This window comes from Lithobates pipiens, unplaced genomic scaffold, assembly GCF_037356315.1.
Source record: "Lithobates pipiens isolate NorthernLeopardFrog02 unplaced genomic scaffold, aLitPip1_a1.2 Scaffold_19, whole genome shotgun sequence".
Lineage (NCBI taxonomy): Eukaryota > Metazoa > Chordata > Amphibia > Anura > Ranidae > Lithobates > Lithobates pipiens.
Window position 1 is genome coordinate 112,659,868 of NW_027507764.1, and position 17,060 is coordinate 112,676,927.

The 17,060-nt window shown below is 40.1% G+C and overlaps 1 protein-coding gene across 4 annotated transcripts in view; it reads right to left on the reverse strand.

The window, feature by feature from the left end:
- DPP6 (dipeptidyl peptidase like 6) overlaps window positions 1–17,060 on the reverse strand; it is a 1,860,394-nt gene that overhangs the window by 30,541 nt on the left and 1,812,793 nt on the right. For all 4 annotated transcript variants that reach the window (XM_077491167.1, XM_077491164.1, XM_077491165.1 and 1 more), the window contains exons 20-21: window positions 8,700–8,894; window positions 7,012–7,066 (exon numbers count right to left, since the gene is read on the reverse strand). In XM_077491167.1, the coding sequence (XP_077347293.1) occupies window positions 7,012–7,066; window positions 8,700–8,894 (250 nt within the window). The remainder of the gene's footprint in view (window positions 1–7,011; window positions 7,067–8,699; window positions 8,895–17,060) is intronic.

Here is a 17,060-nt window from a genome sequence, read left to right on the forward strand (position 1 = left end):
ATGCAGTCTTCTGGGACACTTCACATGTCCCAGGAGAATGAGGAGAATTTCCGCTTCTGATCGACTAGACAGTCAGAATGGAAGTGGAAGTGGGTACCTGTCAAAATTGAGTATCCGCTCCCCCCTACTCCTCATAAGTGCCATTTCCTTTAGAGGAGCGCGGGACGAGTCCTTAAAGCAGAACTTCCCCTTTTGGGTGGAGCTTGGCTTTAGCCTTAAAACCATCTTATACTTCCGGTGATCTTGGGCATTGGCCATTTTGCCTTTCTTGTTTTGATTTTTTTAGAAATTTGAAAGACACTTTAATCTAATGGGTAATAAAAAAAAGTGCCAGCATATTTCTTTCTTAGTTTTGAATTATGGGCACCCGTGTCTGACAAACATCCCAGCTGCTGCAATCCTAGTAAACACTGTTAAGTTATATTATAAGAATGTTATATTGCTGTACTAAAATGTGTGCTTTATGGAAAACACAGGTACGCATACTAAAATAAAACTTGATGACATACTCCAAAAGAGAAATAGGAGACATGCCCGGGCATTAAAAAATCACAAAGCAGAGTCTACCTAATCTAAAATAACAAAATAAATCTCTGCAATGTTTTGTTTACAATAAGTGCAAAATCTTGTTATAATACCCGCTAAAACCTCCTGTCAATAAAAGTTGAATTAGTTCTAACTATGCGCTCATCCAAACCTAAAAACTATGAATATTTAACAAGTCAGTCTCCGAGTGGCGAACAAGAGAAAGGTGACTATAATTGTAGATTTACATCATTAAACATAATCTGATTCTGAGGATTCGGCTGAAATTGTAAATGAGAGTCTGCCAATTACGGCCCGGACAAAATAACCTGTTTTATCTTCAAAGGAATTATTCCAGGAGCACGTAGACTGCATGGTAATCAAGTGCTTACTCTAATTATAAATTAGATTTAATAAGAAGCATTACAGCATTACAACACAAATAATTCAAACCATATTGGTGGAAACATATCAGGAAAATGAATGCACTCATCAATAGTTTTTGCTTAGATAATTGTATTTTATAATACATCACATCCTACTGAAAGAGGATTATGTTATATAGAATTTATGTGTTATTTGTATGGGCAGTCTCCTTCCATGTAATAACTTCTTCTTTGTGTTCTCTCTCTCTCACTGTAGCAACCACAGATTTATTTCAACAGGATGTTGAGTTTTATAACGCAAAACAACTAGTCAATAGTCGGTTATTTAAATTATTTCTCTATAAAATTCAGATTTTGTTACTACATATCATTATGCAAAGAAATCAGATCTCACCAGGATCAGGAGACAATGGGGGTTATTTACGAAACGCAAATCCACTTTGCACTACAAGTGCAAACTAAAAGTGCACTTGAAATTACGCTGAATGTGCACTGAAATTACACAAAAAATGCACTTGGAAGTGCAGTCCCTGTAAATCTGAGAGGCAGATCTGAAATGAGGGGAAGCTCTGCTGATTTTATCATCCAATCATGTGCAAGCTAAAATGCTGTTTTTTATTTTCCTTACTGCACTTCCAAGTGCACTTCCAAGTGCACTTTCAGTGCAATTTCAGTGCACTTTGCACTTGTAGTGAAAAGTGGATTTGCCTCTTTGTAAATAGCCCCCAGTATATCTAAATCGATGGAGCACTCATTTATTATATTTACCATAAGGGGGATTTACTAAAACTGGAGTACACAGAATCTGTTGCAGCTGTGTACAGTAGCCAATCAACTTTTAACTTCAGCTTGTTCAATTAAACCGATGTTCCAGCTGCAATTTTTTTTTTAACGTTGACAGCTACAAACACTGTATCTGCTGACTATTAATAAGGACACTTACCTGTCCAGGGATCCTGCAATGTTGGACCCCCGAGGGCGGTCCATCCATCGGATTGAGTGCAGGCGCTGCCATTCCAACTAAGGGAAACCGACAGTGGAGCCTTCAGGCTTTTTCCTACTGCACATGTGTGAGTCACACAGCACCCTCTGAATGGCTCCATCATCTTCTGGGTCACAAACAGGTCCCAGAAGGCAGTGGGGGAGAAGAGGAAATTACTCTCTGGGCCACGGCCGAGTACTCAGTACTTCAGAAAAGCTAAGTAAGAAAAATAAAATGATATTAATTTTCCAAAATCGAGTGGTGGAGGGGTGGTCTTTCCTTTAAGATAAAGCAGTAAAAGTGGGTTGAACTCTGCTTTATGTTTTGAAAAAAACTAGAAGCTGATTGGTTACTATGCGTAGCTGCACCCCATTATTTGGTTTAGTAAATGCCCCCTATAATGTACAATAAATGGGGTGATTCCAGACATAAGCAGCCTGTAGATCGTGCAGTTTTCTTTCCTTCCACCCGTGGTGGAAGGAAAGAAAATGGCTTGATTTCCCCGTCAACAAAGTCAATGTTGATGGGGAATCCCTCCATAGCACTATTGTGTTCTGCAGGTGGGGAGTGAGGGGGACCTTCCCTGCAGGCAGAACAGAGTGGTCACTGCTGGTGAATATAGCCACTAGCAATGATCACATGAAATTAATCCGACAGGCTGGTTTCTTTGTGTGAAATCCCTGGTGTTCCTGCTAGTCCCCCTGCTTTCCTATTAAAACTCTCATTGGCCCTCTTATGACTCATCCGCCCTCCCTTCCTAGCAAACTCTCAGGAGAGTGAGAGAGAGGGCTGTGTATGATGTCATAAGCCTAGGCTTTTTACCAGACAAGAAACAAGGAAGTAGGCCGTAAAAGGTATTTACTGGCAGAAAAATGTTTTACTCTCCAAAGTTAAAACAACAAGGGCAGAGGATTTAATAGACAGAAAGTTGAAAAAATTACTGAAGGTCCGCTTTTTAAGCTTTGACAAAAAAAAACTGGAAGCTGATTGGTTCCTTTGCACAGCTGCACCAGATTTTGCAGCTGTGCATCGTGTATGCTAATTATTGTGTTTCTTTCTATTTATGTTAAAAAAAATGGTTAAGTATCATAATGCAATAGCTGTTGAGATTTAAGTTGTGGATATTTCTTGATATTATGTCATTCAGAACATGTAAAAAAAAAAAAATCCTAGAAGCTGATTGGTTACCATGCACAGTTGGAGCATATTCTTGGTGCTCCAGTTTGAGTGTGTTTCCTGGAAATGCACAATAAATGGGGTGATTCCAGGTGCACAGAAGTGTGTTTTTTGTGGCACTGAGCCGATGTGTTGTAATGCGTCAGTGCGTATTTCCTTTGTGTTATTGAGACACATTTTCAATACCTTTTTCACTTTGGGATTTGGAGTAGATAGAAATAACAGCCATCGGCCAAAGATTGTTAGTATTTGATGACAACACATCAAAACATGTTATATGTGCTTTTATACATTAACTTTGAATTCTTTCCAATGCACTAAATGCTGATATAAACTGATGCTGTATTTTTATTTTTGGTCGGTCAGATTTTTAATATGGGGTAGTTAGACATGTGTTTTAGCAAGTTACACTTTGGGGGTTATTTACGAAAGGCAAATCCACTTTTCACTTCAAGTGCACTTGGAAGTGCAGTCACTCTAAATCTAAGGGGTAGATCTAAAATGAGGGGAAGCTCTGCTAATTTTATCATCCAATCATGTGCAAGCTAAAATGCTGTTTTTTATTTTCCTTGCAGGTCCCCCTCGGATCTACAGCGACTTTACTTTCCAAGTGCACTTGCAGTGCAAAGTGGATTTTCCTTTAGTAAATAACCCCCTTTTTTTGTGTTAAAATGCAACAATGTAAGGGGCCCTTAAAGTGCTACTGTGTTTTCGCTACCTTATTAAGAATATTCTAGGAAAACTGAACATCCTACTCATCTATAGTCCTTACCAACATAGTTGGGTTTACCTCCATTAGAGCTGTAAATTACAGTGCTAGTCATCAAGCTGATAAAGATGAGTATAACCGGTGGGTGGTGGTGCAGTGTTTTTTGTGTGGCTAATAACTCTCTATGGGAGAACGGTGATATTTTTTACGTCAAATTTCAATTTGGTTGTAGTCTTAGTCTTTTGACTAAAATGCCATTTTAATTATACTTTAGTCATATGAATTGTTTGAGTTCTAGTCGTATTTTAATCTACGAAAATCTCCAGTATATTTTAGCCGACTAAAAATGGGTTTGGTTAAATTGTAATGAATTATTTAAGCATTTCTCTAGAATTGACAAACTCATTATATACTCCTGGAGTCAAAATCTGATAATATGTTATTATTAATGGTATTAAGGTTTGAACATGCACTACAGACACATATTTAGCTGCTGTGATTTATAATGTCATTATAAATAAAACCAAGTTTTCAGAAACAAAAAAAAAATATAGCTTTTTGATAAAAAGAAGTTCAACTTTAAAAAAATCCCAAAAAACTAAACTCTATTGGCTGTAACGCTATTGCACATATGCCATTGCACATATTATTTGAATATATTACTATCATTAAATTGTAAGAAAAAAAAAAAAGCCTTTTCTTAATTTTCTTTTCTTTCAGCAGCTTAGTAGATGCCCCTTACTTATGGGATCAGGGACAGAACCTGAACACCTATCAAATAACTAAATAAATAGGCAGTCAGGCAAGATGAATAGTATGAATTGGCCATGGCCTGTTTATTGTTGGTATAGAATTATTTAATAATTATTGCACAACATAGCAACTTTGACTGCTATTAACTAATCCTTCAATAACAAACCAATATTTGCCGCTTCTAACTGCTAACTTTTTCTTTCTTTCTTTTATAGGTTTCCAGCAGAAGGATCCAGAAAGGATGGCTCATGTCACAGGTAAGTAACCAATACATTTAAAGCATCAGTTATTCAGGGTCTGTTCTTGGTCCCATACATAGGGGATACTAAAGTGTTTCCCTCTCCTTTCATTCTTAAGTGGTAGGGCAGTGTTAAATTTGACATCTAATTTAGATTTCGTTTTAGTCATGGTCTTTTGACTAAAATGCCATTTTAGTCGTATTTTAGTCATCCGAATTGTTTTAGTTTTAGTTGTATTTTAGTTAACTAAACTAAAATTGTGTTAATTTCGTGTTCATTTCATCAACAAAAACATTTTTTGGATAAAATTAACATTTTAGTGGACAAAAGTTTGTATTTTTCTGATCAAACTGCAGTCCGCTATGTAATGCAGGGAGCATAACAAGGTTCCCCTTTAGTTATTACCAAAAGAGTTGTGGAAAGGATGACACCGCTCTGTGTTCCACAGGTAGTTTCCTTGGAAAATATGGAATTTCCACTTGTTTTTGGAAATCCCACACATGAATAATTTTTTACACAGCTGCCACTTTGAAAAGAACACAGAGTATATTTAGCAACTGTATTTCTATATCTCCCAACTGTCTAGGATCAAAAAAGAGGCACCTTTTAGTTAACATTTTTAGGCAGGATCAATAATTAAAATTCTAAAAAAACTAATTCTGTCATGTTTCTAAAGTGTTATTTGATGACATGCCAAGCACACCATTTCCTTTTTGATTTAAAATGAGCAATAAATACATGATATACTTATTTAAGTATACTTTATACTGTGATGTGTTATTCATGACATCTGTGTATATATATATATAAATTATAATGATAATATGCTATCATGATATCTGTATGTGTATGAAAGTATAAATGTGCCATCATGCATCTGATCATTTTTCCAGCTATGTGTCACGTGCTTCATTTAAAGTCCCAACCCTTTTCCTTTTAACCGCTTCCATACAGGGTCAATTTTGGCATTCCTCTCCTACATGTAAAAAACATCATTTTTCTGCTAGAAAATTACTCATAACCCCCAAACATTATATATATATATATATATATATATATATATATATATATATATATATATATATATATATTATATATATTTCTTTCTGCAGAGGCACTATGGAATAAAATGGCAGTCATTGCAATTTTTTATGTCACACGGTATTTGCGCAGCAGTTTTTCAAATGTGATTTTTTTTTTGGGGGGAAATTAATTAAGAAAAAACAAAACAGTAAATTAGCCCAATTTTTTGTATAATGAGAAAGATGATGTTACACTGAGTAAATAGATACCTAACATGTCATGCTTTAACATTACGCACACTCGTGGAATGGCACCAAACTTCGGTACGAAGCTTTAACATTTTTTACAGGTTACCGGTTTAGAGTTAAAGAGGAGGCCTTGCAAAAAAAAAAGAGGAGGCCTTGCACTACAATTATTGCTCTCGCTCTAACATTTGTGGCGATACCTCATGAGTGGTTTGAATGTTTTTTACATTTGCGGACGCGACCTACGTATTCTGTGTGCAAACGTGAGGGGATGGCGGCGCTTCAATTCTTTTAAAAGATCTTGCCTCTAGGCTGGAAAGCCTGAGATCGGGAAGAGAAAAAAAGGACCTCGGCTTTCCAGCTGAAAAAATAGCAGTGCTTACATCTGCTGGGGACCGGAAGTGACAGCATAATGTTGCGCCTGGCCTCCAAAGATCATAGAGATGACCGGGGATCATCTAGTTCTCGGTCAGCTCTATGGTAAACAGCCACCGCTGGCTGATTCATTCTCCAGCTCACCGAATGCACAGGCGAGCCGGTAGAAGCACCGGAGGCCAGCAGGAGGGGGAGATCCCCTCCCACCGCCTGTTAAAACAATGAAGTGGCTGAACCGCTATGATTGCTTTTACTGTACAGGAAATCGCTGGCAGAAAAAAATATATCTGAATGATACCTGTAGCTGTAGGCATCATTCAGATATCTCCACTCACAGTCCATGACGTCATATGATGGCCTGTAGTATGGAAGTGGTTAAATAAATAAATTTAGAGTTCCCATGATCTGATCTGAGGTTAAAAATTTGAGGATTGCAAGAACAGATATTGGGTGAAGTGCAAGGAGAACAGATTTTTCATTCTTCACACAATTCAATATCAGGAATCAGTGCTGCTTTTTCCTTTTTCTAATTTAGCTAAGCATTAACCCGAGCCATGTTTATTCCATCACTTTTAAATGCCAAACGTTTGTAGATTACCTTTCCAAATACGCCAACTCGCGTCTTGTCTATGTATTGTTCTTTTAATAATGTACTGGAAGAGAAGGAAATCAAGAGAGTTATTAAAAAAAGGAATACATTGTTAATTAGCTGTTATGACATATTCATCTAATTATATTTCATTGAAATAAGGTGAATGGTGTTGACGCAATGTCATTATGAGCCTAGGATACTAGCTGCAATTTTTGGTGGCTGTAGACAGAGAGAGAAGCCCTCTAGATACTACAGATAGATAAAATACAAGTTGAACTGTATTTTAGCACTCAACTCACTTCAAATGGGTTCCTCAAAAATACAATGCAAATAATGTTACATGCATCAATGCATACATTATAAAGTATATATAAACCCTAAAAATTAACTTCTCTTATTTGTTCCCTTTCGATCTGTTAAATATATCATTGGAAGTATTTTGTTATATTGGTTCAAAAAAGTGCAAAATCAAACAAAAACTGTCAATCTGCCAGAAATCTTAAAGTGGTAGTAAATCGTTGGGCATTTTTTTTTGTGTCCTGCAAGGTAAAGGCATAATGTGCTAGTATGCATTGCATACTAGCCCATTATGTAAAACCTACCTTAGAACGAAGCCCTCCAGCAGTGCGCTGTCACCGCTGACAAGGCTTCCATCTTCACCTGTCTTCCTTCTGGGTTTGCGGACTCCGGCTATATGACTGGCCAGAGTTGGATCCTGTGGATCAAAGTAGTTCAATTCATTCTGCACTCCTGTGACCCATTTTCAGCAGACAGCGGGCTGAAGCCTGCTGTCAGCTGACGATACAGAGCTGGTCCAGGCTCGGAAAATATTGAGACCATATGGCTGGGATACACCCACATTCCTGGACTGGCACCCGGCTTAGCCTCTCATCAAGCTGCTGAGAGCCTAATCTGTCCACTCCCACCCCCTCCACAGACCAGCGCTCCAGTGAGCACAAGGGGGGGGGGGGCAGAACAGAGTGATGGTGGCTGAGGGTCACCATCTCACTGCTCAGGGAGTTTTTCTCAGTCTTAGAGCCGGCGGGGTATATATGCAGCATTGGATCAATGGTGCATCCACCTAGGTAAATATGATTTAAAAAAAAAAACATTCCCATACTTTTCTTTTAATATGATAAATGGGCATATTGACTGTAGCCATTACATTTTTGGGGAACATCTTGAAAATCATGTTGGCACAAAGTGATTCATAGCCCCAACATAGTTTCTGGTTTAAGATAACTTGTTTTTACTATAATGGAAGAAATGTGCCAACAGTCACCTGTAAGTCAAATGTTGTACTGAAAATAACAGCAGGTTGCAGTGAAGCTGACCTGATCATCTAGATCTGCCTTTCTCAACCTTCTAAACATAGAGGAACCCCTGAAATACCTTTCTGGTCTCAAGGAATCCCTACTAAAAAAACAAAAACTATATCTGCAACTCATGATGCATTAGCGTGATGGTCAGTGAGAACAATGTTTCTTACACTTATATTTATTGGGAAGAATTCCCCCCTTACAGATAGCTAAATTGGGAATTTATCGGAGAGGCAGAAACTGCTCATTGCTCAAGGAACCCCTAGCAACCTCTGGGGGGACCCTAGTTGAGAAACCCTGATCTAGATCCATCCTTGTACAACCCAATCCCAGCATCAATGTTCATTTAGATTAGTGTAAAGCAGTGTAAATTACCTCAGTGCAATCAGCTGATCTCTCTCTTGGCAACTTCCCAGCCCTTTCCTCACTTCATGTAAAAGCTTTGTTCCTTGAAATCCACTTCCACGTCCATCAAATTTTACAACTATTGCACTGTAGGAACTGACCAGCACAGTTGTCCAATCGATTTCAAACTTCTCTGACACACTCTGACTTCCTGGGCTGCCATCACTAAAATAGTAACAAAAAAAGAAATAAAAAACAGATACATTTCTTATAAATAAGTAACACATTAATAATATAAGTTTGAGTTTTGTTTTCACAGCACAGTTTCACTTCACCATTTGAGGATAATGCCTAAGTTTCAATTTTCTATTGGATGATTCTGCCTCTTCACCACAAAAAAACAGCACATGTGCTTTTAGCCTTCTGTAGCCAGTCACCAACACTTGAGGTAACCCTCAGTATCCATCTGTGGCAAATGTGTAATTGCCTTTCAAGCCCAGTGTATGTGTGCGTCAACCCCAGGGCACCCAGTCCCCGACACAATTGGGAAAATCCCTCACATTTACTAGGTGTACCATGCCAAATATCAGTCTAATCTCAATTGACTCTTGGCCATGTGATAATCTAATATCTACTGCCTCATGCCCTGTGTATACATTTCTGGCCCCATCTCCCATATCCCCAGCAAAATATCCATTGTCCTTGGACTCCATGATAGTCCCCTCTAATAATAAATGTATGTGTATAAAATCTTTTTAACTTTCATTGTCCCCAATTCCACTGACACACTTCTGTTTCATTCTGGGTCCTGCCCACAACTTTTGAATCCTATGGACTACCTCAGTAGAGATGGTGGGGAGAGCAGTTATGCAGACCATAGTACTGCTGACATACTCACCATCACCTCCACTGTACCCAAATAACCTACTTCAGCTTTAGCTGTCTGTTTTCTGGATGCTGATTTTGACCTCTAATTCTCATTTATTACACTCCCTGTTAAAACAGTTTGGCTCTCATGCTGCTAATTTATAATTATTCCGTTTTCTGAATGGGTGTCTACATGCATTGTGAGGAAGACTCTCCTGCACATATTTCCCACTTCATACCCTCCACACTCATCTCCTGAAAATACAGACCGCATTCATACTCTTCACATGCCTCCCCTGTCCTACCCTCGGCACTCCTCTCTTGCACATACTGCCTGCTATCACACCCTCTGCACTCCTATCCTGCACATACTTCACTCTGTCATGTTTACCTCTCTCCTGCTCATTCTGCTTGCAGTTATACCCTCTGTAAACATCTCCTGCACGTACTGCCTGCTATCGTGCACTTCACACTCTTCCCTTGTACATACTGCCCACTGTCATATCCTCCACACTCCTCCTCTGCACATACTGCCTAATTTCATACTCTCTGCACTTCTCTCCTGCACACACTGCCTGCTGTCATACCTGCTGCACTCCTCTCCTGCACATTCTCCCTTTTTTTATACCCTTTGCACTTCTTTCCTGCACATAATGCCTATGGCCACATCCTGTTTTCCTCTCCTACACATATTCCTTACTGCCATAGCCTCTTCACTCCTCCCCTGCACATACTGCCTGCTATCATACCCTCTGCACTCCTCTCCTGCATATACTGCCCATTGTCATACCCTCAGTACTTCTCTCCTGCACATACTGTCTATGGTCATATGCACTGCATGCCTCTCCTGCACATATTGTCCACTGTCATACCCTCAGTATTTCTCTCCTGCATATACTGCCCGTTGTCATACCCTCAGTAATTCTCTCCTGCATATACTGTCCGTTGTCATACCCTCAGTAATTCTCTCCTGCATATACTGTCCATTGTCATACCCTAAGTACTTCTCTCCTGGACATACTACCTGCTGTCATAGCCTCTGCACTCCTCTCCTGCACATACTGTCCATTGTCATACCCTCAGCACTTCCCTCCTGCATATAATGTCCACTGTACTATCCTTGGTATTTCTCTCCTGCATATACTGTCTGTTGTCATACCCTCAGTAATTGTCTCCTGCATATACTGTCTATTGTCATACCCTCAGTACTTCTCTCCTGCATATACTACCTACTGTCATACCCTCTGCACTCCTCTCCTGCACATACTGTTTATTGTCATACCTTCGGTACTTCTCTCCTGCATATACTTCCCACTGTCATAACCTCTGCATTCCTCTCCTGCACACATTGCCAGCTGTTATTTCATGCACATTATTTTACAGCATATAGTTTACTGCCCCCTAAGATACACAGTTTGTTATATCCCCAACCGTTTCCCGTTCTGGAACAGGTACACTTTTGTTAGTATAGAATATTCCCCAACTTTCTTACACCTAACACCGCCCTGCCAGATGTAGACGGAGGTGTATTCCGGGCAATGGTGCAATATATGTCAAGAGTTTAACGAACTATGTTGAATTACTGCGAGATTAATAAACTCACCATCAAGCGCTAAAATATTTTTTAGATGGACATAAAATGAGACATAGAGTTTGTAATCTACTCAACATATATACATTGTGAATTTATATGATTATAAATTTAATGAGGAAATATCTTACCATTCATTGTACACTATTTTGATTGTCTATAATTAGACTATTATGCACTGTTTTTGACTCTCTTCTGATGGATTAATTCGGATGTGTTGATTTATTTTTATAGAGTTTTTTGTACAATAGTATAGAATATTATTCAAAAAGGCTTTACAAAAAGTTAATATGCAAAGTGTGGCAGGCAATGCCAGTGAGAGCTAAAAAATAGGTGTTGCTTGGGGATTGGCGCACCCAAAAAGTGAAGTGAAACGTGTTGGACTGAACCGATCCTTGGCTTCTCATATGTCTTGAAAATTTCAACAGTGGGTTCCCCCTGCTATAATTATAACTGAATTATTTCTTGTGCACCTAGAAATGTTGAATATTTATATCTCCTGCTGCATTCCCAACTATATGGCACTACTAACATAGCTACCATTTAGCATGGTCAGATTTTCATAAATGGATCCTTGTGGACACCGACATTTGGTGCCAGAAGCAATGTCCCCCTGCTAGGATCACCTTTTACACAGAACATTTCCTTGTTTTACTGATCCTAACCTGACTTAGAATATTGTGATATATAAACCTACATGAAATGATTGTATTTTTACTGATAGAGGGAAAAATATGTGGCTGATAATTACTAGGCCTAACGCTAAATCTGGCCCTACCGACAAGATTTAAATCTACCATGAATTTTACCTTGATGCTTTAAAAGTACTAGTGCTGCTATACCTGAAGTGCAAGAGGGTGCTGCTAGAGGGTCTATTGTTGCTGTGTGGTATTTTGTTGTAGATGGTCCATTGTTGCCGGGGGATCTATTGTTGCTGGTGGATCTATTTTACTGCTTTTTTGTTATCAATAACAAATTCCATACAAATGACTTAGTACCACAAATTTTACTTGGTTTTGTATTCTCTAAAAGGGGCAGTGCTGGGAGGTGGGTAGGGGGTGGAACCAAGGACTGGTGCTCAGAGGTAGGTAGGGGCAAAGACAATGAGTAACTCCCAAAAGGGGGAGTTCCTGCACCTATTCTCTGAGAAAAAAAACCCTGCTAAGACGTCATAAATTCTCCTGCTGTTGAGGTGAGGTTACAGAGCATTACCATTGAAAGCGTTGATGCCTCTCGAAAGCAACATGCTACTCATTTTTTAAATCAGCGCAACGATACCGCTCCCATGTATACTTTACTGTGCGGTTCCCATTGTAATATACATGGTAGGCTTTGAAGAGCTTAGAAAATGCTGAATAAATGCTGTTCTGTGTTAAATATTTACCTAAACTTCATTGGCACGAGGAGCAAATTGAGTATTTAGAGCAGCTAGTAAAAATAAGGTAGGAGTGGGCAAGTACATACTGTACAAGCTCACTGGAATTTTAAATCAGAACTTAGATTACGGTAAACTGAGTGGCCTTTCTGATATTAATCCCAATGAGCAAGCTCCAGTGGGCGGGGTGAAATGTGTTGGGGGCGTGGCATGGTGGGGGTCCAGACTGAGATTGCCATTCACTATCACACAGCAGGCTTTAAATTAATGTGTGCCTCCTGGGACAACTATCACGTTCTGATATTAAAATTTAAAGGGCTAGCTAGTTGACTTTTTGCTGTCGCTTGTCATTGGTTATTTCACTCTGCAATGCACTATTGCTCTTTGTTCAATGTTAATGAAAGTGGCAGACCAAATGCATTTTGCAAGCCCTAAAAATAAGTGTAGAGGTCACAAGCTAATAATAATATAGTGATTTACACATATAAAAAATTATATATATATATATATATATATACCGTATATACTCGAGTATAGGCCGACCCGAGTATAAGCCGAGGCCCCCAATTTACCCCCAAAAAACTGGAAAACTTATTGACTCGTGTATAAGCCGAGGGTGAGACATGGCTGTCCATCCCTGTGTGTCCGTCCATCCCTGTGTGTGTGTCCGTCCATCCATCCCTGTGTGTGTGTCCATCCATCCATCCATCCCTGTGTGTGTATCCATCCATCCATCCATCCCTGTGTGTGTGTGTGTGTGTGTGTGTGTGTATCCATCCATCCATCCATCCATCCCTGTGTGTGTGTGTGTGTGTGTATCCATCCATCCATCCATCCATCCGTGTGTGTGTGTGTGTGTGTGTGTGTGTGTGTGTGTGTGTGTGTGTGTGTGTGTGTGTGTGTGTGTGTGTGTCCGTGCAGCCTTGTGTGTGTGTCCAGCCTACCTGTGTCCCAAGCCTCCGTCCCGAGCCGCCGTCGTCCCGAGCCTCCTCCGTCCCGTGCCGTGCCTCCTCCGTCCCATGCCGTGCCTCCCCCGTGCCGTGCCTCCTCCGTCCCGTGTCTCCTCCGTCCCGTGCCGTGCCGTGCCTCCTCCGTCCCGTGCCGATGGATCGCCGCTCTTCTCGGCGGCCATTCTACAATTCAAAATTCCGCCTCCGCCTGTGATAGGCGGAACACTCAATTTCCCAGCAGCCTGTGTTCCGCCTATCACAGACATCCTCTCATACTCGTCCGTAGTATGAGAATGAGCGGATGTCCGTGATAGGCGGAACACTGACTGCTGGGAAATTCAGTGTTCCGCCTATCACAGGCGGAGGCGGAGAAGGAGGCGCGGCTTTTGAAAATTAATGTCCGCCGTCTGTCTGCTCGATACGCTGATCGAGCAGTCAGACAGCGGCGACTCGAGTATAAGCCGAGGGGGCACTTTCAGCCTCAAAAAAGAGGCTGAAAATCTCGGCTTATACTCGAGTATATACGGTATATATATATATATATATATATATATATATATATATATATATATATATATATACAGTGCCTTGCGAAAGTATTCGGCCCCCTTGAACTTTTCAACCTTTTTCCACATTTCAGGCTTCAAACATAAAGATATAAAATTAAAAATTTTTGTGAAGAATCACCACCAAGTGGGACACAATTGTGAAGTGGAACAAAATCTATTGGATTTTTGAAACTTTTTTAACTAATAAAAAAATGAAAAGTGGAGCGTGCAAAATTATTTGGCCCCCTTGCGTTAATACTTTGTAGAGCCACCTTTTGCTGCGATTACAGCTGCAAGTCGCTTGGGGTATGTCTCTATCAGTTTTGCACATCGAGAGACTGAAATTCTTGCCCATTCTTCCTTGCAAAACAGCTCGAGCTCAATGAGGTTGGATGGAGAGCGTTTGTGAACAGCAGTTTTCAGCTCTTTCCACAGATTCTCGATTGGATTCAGGTCTGGACTTTGACTTGGCCATTCTAACACCTGGATACGTTTATTTGTGAACCATTCCTTTGTAGATTTTGCTGTATGTTTGGGATCATTGTCTTGTTGGAAGATAAATCTCCGTCCCAGTTTCAGGTCTTTTGCAGACTCCAACAGGTTTTCATCCAGAATGGTCCTGTATTTGGCTGCATCCATCTTCCCCTCAATTTTAACCATCTTCCCTGTCCCTGCTGAAGAAAAGCAGGCCCAAACCATGATGCTGCCACCACCATGTTTGACAGTGGGGATGGTGTGTTGAGGGTGATGAGCTGTGTTGCTTTTACGCCAAACATATCGTTTTGTACTGTGGGCAAAAAGTTTGATTTTGGTTTCATCTGACCAGAGCACCTTCTTCCACATGTTTGGTGTGTCTCCAAGGTGGCTTGTGGCAAACTTTAGACAAGACTTTTTATGGATATCTTTGAGAAATGTCTTTCTTCTTGCCACTCTTCCATAAAGGCCAGATTTGTGCAGTGTACAACTGATTGTTGTCCTATGGACAGACTCTCCCACCTCAGCTGTAGTTCTCTGCAGTTCATCCAGAGTGATCATGGGCCTCTTGGCTGCATCTCTGATCAGTCTTCTCCTTGTCTGAGCTGAAAGTTTAGAGGGACGGCCAGGTCTTGGTAGATTTGCAGTGGTCTGATACTCCTTCCATTTCAAAATGATCGCTTGCACAGTGCTCCTTGGGATGTTTAAACCTTGGGAAATCTTTTTGTATCCAAATCCGGCTTTAAACTTCTCCACAATAGTATTATGGACCTGCCTGGTGTGTTCCTTGGTCTTCATGATGCTCTCTGCGCTTTCAACAGAACCCTGAGACTATCACAGAGCAGGTGCATTTATACAGAGACTTGATTACACACAGGTGGATTCTATTTATCACCATCAGTCATTAAGACCCCTTTCACACCAGGGCGTTTTGCAGGCGCTATAGCGTTAGAAATAGCGCCTGCAAAACACCCTAAAGAAACTGCACCATTGTGTGTAGTGTGAAAGCCCCGAGGGCTTTCACACTACAGCGGTGCGCTGGCAGGACGTCAGAAAAAAGTCCTGCCAGCAGCTTCTTTGGAGCGGTGAAGGAGCGGTGTGTTTACCGCTCCTCCACCGCTGCTGCCCATTGAAATCAATGGGGCAGCGCTGTAATGCAACACCCTGCTATTGCGGCGTATTGCCGGTGCTTTTAACCCATTCGCGGCCGCTAGCGGGGGGTAAAAGCGCCCCGCTAGCGGCCGAAATGCGCCGCAAATCCGGCGGTAAAACGCCGCTAAAAATAGCAGCGTTTTACCGCCAACGCAAGGTGCGGTGTGGTGTGAAAGGGGTCTTAGGACAACATTGGATCATTCAGAGATCCTCGCTGAACTTCTGGAGTGAGTTTGCTGCACTGAAAGTAAAGGGGCCGAATAATTTTGCACGCACCACTTTTCAGTTTTTTATTTGCTAAAAAAGTTTAAATTATCCAATAGATTTCCTTCCACTTCACAATTGTGTCCCACTTGTTGGTGATTCTTCACAAAAAATTAAAATTTTATATCTTTATGTTTGAAGCCTGAAATGTGGCAAAAGGTTGAAAAGTTCAAGGGGGCCGAATACTTTTGCAAGGCACTGTACATATATATATATATATATATATATATATATATATATATATATATATATATATATATATATATACTGTTCACTGTATATACAAACACTAATCGGTAACTTCAGCAATTGTAATCTATATCTATATAGATATGTATACTGTTTACTGTATATTCAGACACTAATCTGTAACTTCAGCAATTGCTTACTCAGCCTATATAGTACACAAAATTTCCTTGCACCTTTTATATCCAGGTGGTAAACTCAACAACAATATGTGATGACAGCTTGGTACATGAGCTTACTATACAACAGCCAGCTATTTAATGAGATGGAGATAAGTATTCAAAAGGAAGGGTGCAAGCTCAGCACCAGAAAAAGTCATTTCAGCTTGGCCGATTATTTATTACCTCTCCAAAATTGGCTGCTCACCCACCCCTGTGTACAAACACACTCTGAAGCCAAGTAAGATTTCTTCCGTATTTTTTAAGAAACAATAATATTAATAGCATAATTAATACTGCAGAGTAAGCCCTGCAAATCCACACACAGTGTAATCCACCACAGTGAGGATGACAAGTTCGGAAAGCTCAGAGTCTAATTAGGAATCATGTCACTTAAAGAGAAGCACGTTATTTTTCATTGTCAGTAGCTTGGTTAATGAACACAGTGTACTCTTACAAGTGCAATAGTTTGACGACTTTAAGCTCAGGGGTATGAGTGAACACAAATTCTGTATTTAACTATGGCTCCAAGGGTATTTAAACATTGGTACTGTGGTATTAAAGAAAAGAAAAAACAGTGTGTGTGGAGATGGGGACTTAACTGGGTTTAAAAAAAAGATAGTGGGAGATTTAACTAAAAAGCTCAAACCCATATCTGAAATATCAGTCCTGGGTGGATTGACCTTTTAACAAATTACCAGAATAAAGCAGAACTCCAACTAAAGTCATTAAAAGAGAAAAACACAACCTTTTCAACATTACTCAC